This window comes from Podarcis erhardii (genome assembly GCF_964252035.2).
Source record: "Podarcis erhardii genome assembly, chromosome: 3".
Taxonomy (NCBI): Eukaryota; Metazoa; Chordata; class Lepidosauria; order Squamata; family Lacertidae; genus Podarcis; species Podarcis erhardii.
In genome coordinates, this window is record NC_138507.1 from 26,283,347 (window position 1) to 26,289,346 (window position 6,000).

The following is a 6,000-nucleotide window of genomic DNA, read 5'->3' on the forward strand; positions in this document are numbered from 1 at the left end:
AAAGAACATGAGTGCCTGCTCCCATCCGTGTCAATCTGCTCCCTTCCGCGTCAAACCATAATGTTTTTTAATACCTTATATCCTCACAGTAAGCGTTTTCTCTAAGTTCTTTTATAATCCTGCAATATGGCGTTTGGGAGGCTTCTCCTTGTCTCTCCTTGTCTCTCCCACTAAAGATGGCATCAGCGCGTCCCCTCAGTACTTTGCCTCTTCCCGGAAAAGATTATTAACGACAGTCTTATCTGTATTTTCAACAACACCAGTTCTTTATTTTCTGGGCTTTCTTTCAATCTCACTTCTTTTCTGCTCCCTCTTAGTTCTCCCCTTTAAAATAAGAGGAGTTTCTCTTCAATTGTAACTTGGCTGCCTGAGAGAGACAGATGCAGTATCCATTAGCGGTAACTTACTTTCTCTTTGGGCTCTGCTCGCTGCAGTGCGTCTTTTTTCAATGAAGCCAAAGCCAGCGCTGAACTCGAACTTTTCCCTTATTACTCGGAGACTTCCTTGTTGTTATTAAGTCCAAATCTTTTGCGAATCCGAGTTTCTTTGTTTGAGAGCGGAGCGCTATCCCTTGCAGGCTCGGGGCTTTGCCGATTCGCCATGAAACGCCGCTGTAATGGCTACCCGACTGCCTGCCGCCGTTCCGTCGTACTCTTCGCCTTTCTCAAAAAGACTACCTGACGACCGAACGCGCGGTTGCTCGGCTCTGCCGGGAACCTGAACCTCTGGACACCCTCCAGAGGCTTAACGAGAGGGTTTTTGCGCCCTAAAAACCCCCAAATTCTGGCAAAAGAGCTAGGGTTTCCTCCGCAGAAAGAACCCTCGCCTGCAGACGGTTCCGCGCTCCACCGGAAGTCTCTCAGGAATACTACTTCTCAACCCCAACTGAAATAGTCTTTTGCTTATTAAATGCAAGAATTAATGACAATTTACTGTGACGTCCACCAAGCCCCAGCAATTTTAATCAAGTATTTTGATCTTAAATTTCTGATCTCCATCTGCCTTCAGACATATGTTTCCATGACAGAGGACAACAACATGAAGTCTCATTCAGGGCCATGCATAACTTGGCATTACAGGAAACAGTATAAAGAAAACCGATCAATATAAAAGCCCTCTGTAAATGTACTTTCTGTTTTAAATGCAAGAAACATTAACCACCCACTTCCTGTACTAGTCAGTTAATTTTTCTTTCCTTTTTTACAGCTTCTGCGGGATTACTCAGATGCTGCCAAAAGGTTGTGCATCAAGCCAAAGGTTCAGTTAGTGGCAAAATAAATTCCACTTTTTATTTTCAGAAATATTTGGAATCTGAAGCATTGTGGGACATTCTTAAAGGCCTTAAAATAGTCTAAAATCTGTTTTTTTTTTACAATAGGATTCACAGCTAAAACCTGCATTTATAAAGTTGTGCCCCTAACATATTTATCTGGAAATAAGCTCGAATAATACTTCTGGGTAAAGCTGTATTGATCAGTGTGTTAATGATTTCTGTAATTCAAGAAAAATGCAAGCAAAACTGCTGATATAATATCTTGTAAGACCATGGGCTTGTGAAGTCTTTTTTTAAGGCGAAGTAAACGGCAGAAGTTGAAGAGCACTTACTGAAACATATCAGTGCCAAAACACAGGTCTTTGGAAATTCCAGGCATCTGGTTGCCTAGAAATTTAAAATATTTATTCTTTAACAGATATGTAGTCTACTTTTCAATACTCTTCACACAGCAGCTTACAATCGCTTATAAAATACGACCTATAAAATAGAATATAAACTATTTAAAATACCCACTTTGCAACAATCCTAAAGGTAAAGGTAAAGGGACCCCTGACCGTTAGGTCCAGTCGTGGCCGACTCTGGGGTTGCGGTGCTCATCTCTCTTTACTGGCCGAGGGGGCCAGTACAGCTTCTGGGTCATGTGGCCAACATGACTAAGCCGCTTCTGGCAAACCAGAGCAGCACACGGAAACGCCATTACCTTCCCGCTGGAACGGTACCTACTTGCACTTTGATGTGCTTTCGAACTGCTAGGATGGCAGGAGCAGGGACCAAGCAATGGGAGCTCACCCCATCACAGGGATTGGAACCGCCAATTTTCTGAACTGCAAGCCCTAGGCTCTGTGGTTTAGACCACAGCGCCACCTGTGTCCTGCCAGACAACAATCCTAGACCAGCACAAAAGCAACAAATAAAACTAACAAATCCCCAATATGCAGATATCAGTCCAGAACACCATTTTGCATTAGGCACTGAAGAGAGAGGTGGACTGCATCTGAAGGGATGCAGTCTTCCGGATGATATCACATGGAACTGAATCCCACAACTGCAAAAGGCCACCACCAAAAAGGCTCTGTTCCTAGCAAATGCCTGCCTTGTGCAGGCCTGGCTGCTACAAACTTCATGCAGGCTTGTAGACCTGTGGGAATCTAAATCAATTTTCCAGATACCATAAAATGTTAAATTTTAGGCCCTGTTTCTGTAGTTTTCAAAACTACCATGATGACTTGGTCTGTAACTCAGACACAAGAATGATAAAAACTTAAATAAGTCGCATAAACAGAACACAGCTTCAACTTCACCTGCCTAGATAAACTGAAAACTATTAATAATAAAATTTGCTTATGGTGCTTATTAGTATCCCAATGCCAAAAATGTAAAAATCTGAAGAATCCCAGGTAAAATATATTTCCGGGTTTTTGATCATTGTCTCCCTAGAAGACTAAATGACTACAGTGGTACCTCGGGTTAAGAACTTAATTCGTTCTGGAGGTCCGTTCTTAACCTGAAACTGTTCTTAACCTGAAGCGCCCCTTTAGCTAATGGGGCCTCCCACTGCCGCCGAGCGATTTCTGTTCTCATCCTGAAGCAAAGTTCTTAACCTGAGGTACTATTTCTGGGTTAGTGGATTCTGTAATCTGAAGCATCTATAACCCGAGGTACCACCATACTGGGCAATAAACCAACTATGGTTGGTGTTTTTAATATGACATGTATTTTCCCTCCTGACTGATATGCAGTCTTGTTAATTTTCTTCAGCATGATGGAAATACATTGATGCTGGATTGTTTTGTATGAGGCAGCCCACCTCAGGTGGCGAAAGTGCATTCTGCCCCACCAGAATGCTTCCTTTTTCTGAGTCTAGGCAACAGGTGGGAATTCTAGTGCATGGCCCTGCTGCTGGACAAACATTAAAGCCTTATGGAATGCCCTATCTCTCGCTGTGTTTTTGCAAGAGGGAAGGCTGTCCGTGGAACAGCAGAAGTGGTGCTGGGGCAGTCAACTGCTGGCTGGGGGGTCAAGTGCAGCACAAGTTAATTGTCGATGTGCTCACAGCCCAAGTAATCCTGTATATATGAATATGAATACTCATAACAGGGAAGTTAGACATTCATGGAACTGCCTTTTCAAAAGCTGCATCTTGGTCTGAGTCTTGCACATGCTTCATTTTGTACCCTGGAAGATCGCTATAGTATTCAGAGAATACTTACAGTGACATCACTGTGGTTCACACAGTTATGTTAAGTTTGGCATGTCCATAAATCTCTGCAAGATCAGGAGGCTTATGTTCCTCGGGTATAATTGAGCACAGGCTCTGTTCTGTATATTTTACAGCTACCCACATTAAAACAAAGATGAAAGTATCCCCGAAAGACCCCTTTCTTGCCCGACGAAGTACGCCACACCTAAAGGCACTAACAAGAATCATGTTTGAAAACTGCTCAGAAGTGGTTTGCTGTTGGGAAAGTGCAGGGAGGGGAACTCTTCAAAACCCTTGCGTTTCATGGCTGTGTTTCCTTTTTAAAGAAAATGTATAAATCCACAAACCCTCTGTCCAAAATACACACAGCACTGTTTCCAGTCAACATTCCCACCTATGTCAAGTACCAAAAAAAAAAAAAAAAAAGCAACAAAAATTGATAAGGGTCCCCAATTATTGCATTCTTAACAGACATATCCCAGGGCACCTTTTAAACAGACATTCCTGAAATCGAAGGCAGAACTGAGGGATGAATGGAAATCTACTACAAAGAGGCTTGGGAGGCCAAGTGACTTGGAAAAGCCACACAGTTCATGCCAGTGGCTACATTCCTAAAGAGGACAAAGCCACACAAAAGGTCTCGGAGCTGCAGAGATCAAAACTCTCAGCCAGAAAAACCAGAGCAAAAGGAAGGAATAAACGAAACCACAGAGCAGAGGGGTGTGTGTGTGTGTGTGTGTGTGTGTGTGTTTTCCTCCAGTGAAACTTCTCCAACAGTGCAGCCCTCAATGAAATCAAACGGGAAAGCAAAAACCTCCATCGAGGTCCCCTTTTTTAAAGGAAATCAAGAAAGGCTGGGATCGGGTGCCTTGGATCCTTCCCGTATTCCCTGGAGCTTCAAGATCAGCTCCGCTCCTTCCTACCACTACTTCTGCATTACTGGGCTGCGGGGTCTCTACCCAAGGCGTCCAAACTTAAACTAAGCTTGTGGACCTCAGCCAACATGCCTGTGTAGACAAAACACGAAAGGTGGCGGCGGCGGCGGCGGCGCGGACCAAAGAGAAGTCTGCACGGCACCGGTAGCAAGAGACCCAGACCCGCCACGGGCTGCAGACAAAGGAGTGCGCTGGGGGCCGCAGCAGCCGTCGTGGTTCCTCCCCCCCCCCAAGCCTCTCCTTTCCTACCCCTCGCCATTGCCAGGTATCTTCCCCTCGCTGGGAGCCCCGCGCAACAGACGTGGCTGTCCACAGGAGCCAACTCTCCCCCGGTAAAATATTTGCCCCTAAAAAAAGTTGCCATTCAAATAATTGGTGCGCGCGCCATGTCTTGGGATCGATTATGCGGGGCGGAGCTTTCCTCGCGCGTCCCCGCAACATCTTATTCAAGTGCCCCCCCCCCCAACTTACAGGATGGTGGTCTGCGGCGACACGGCGGGGACGCTCTCGAGCATGAGGTGCATGCAGCGCACGGTGGTGCGGAAGCAGAGGCAGCGGCTGGGGCACCAAACGCTCCCCCTCGGCGGAGGAGGCGGCGGCGGCGGCTGCTGCGGGGAGGCGAAGGGCAGGAGGAGGCTGCCCAGCAGGACGCCGAGGCAGAGTCCGGGGAAGGCAGCGCCCGCTCTGCGCCGGGCCATGCCGTCGAGCAGAAACCGAGCGGAGGAAGGCGGGGTGCGCGGGGAAAGAGAGAAGGGGGAAATAAGAAGGGAAGCGGGGCGAGGAGAGGGAGCCGAGGCAGCTCGCGGCTCTGCTGCCGCTGCTCTCGCTCCGGTGGTCGAGCCGGCGGCGGGGGCTTCAGGAGGCGAGCCAGTCGCCAGCGCGCAGCCCGGAGGGGGAGGAGAAAGAGGGGACGGCGGCAGGAGGGAGGGGCCGCCTCAGCCAGCCAGCCCGCTTGCTAGAAAGCAGGCAGCAGCTTCGCCGCGCCAAGGCCGGGGCTTTCCCCTGCGCTCGTCCGCCTGGAGCAGCGCAATGGAGGGGCGAGGAGGAGGAGGGGGCTTCTGGTGGCCTCTTCTTCCACCCCGGCCGGCGCCAGCGGTGGCAATGGCTGCTGGTTTCTCCCCGCCAGCTGCGAGGAGGGAGAAGGGGGCAGAAAACCTCCTTCCCTTATGGCCACCACACCTGGCGGAGGGAAACACAAAAGACCTCCACTTCCGGCAGGCGCAGCTCAGCTGTGGTCGGGGTGGCGACAAAGAGTCTTCTTGTGGCCACTTATTTTACAGCACTAACCGCTCTGCAAATGGTTCCCAGTGTTGGTATTGACCTGTGAAGCTTTACAGGGCTCAGGGTCTCAATACTCTCTCCATACAAACCAGCCCAGGCCCTGCAATTGTCAACTGATGCGCTTCTCTATGTCCCCCGCTCCCAGAGAATGGCCTTTTCTGTGGTGGCTGGTGCAATCCTCTCCCCAGAGAGGCTCACCTGGCACCATTGTTACCTGTCTTTAGGTGCCAGGCAAAAACATTCCTCTTTACCTATAGCTATTAAATAATACTCTGACCAAACTGCGGGAGGTAGTGGAAGACAGGAGT

General features: G+C 48.5%; 1 protein-coding gene across 2 annotated transcripts in view; it reads right to left on the bottom strand.

Moving 5' to 3' along the window:
- Positions 1-5,560, bottom strand: part of PXDN (peroxidasin) — an 80,128-nt gene extending 74,568 nt beyond the window's left edge. Inside the window, exon 1 of one of the 2 annotated variants that reach the window (XM_081856778.1) lies at positions 4,883-5,560. In XM_081856778.1, the coding sequence (XP_081712904.1) occupies positions 4,883-5,109 (227 nt within the window). In that variant the 5' untranslated portion in view covers positions 5,110-5,560. The remainder of the gene's footprint in view (positions 1-4,882) is intronic. The other variant, XM_081856779.1, reaches the window with a different exon arrangement.
- Positions 5,561-6,000: the final 440 nt, after the last annotated feature.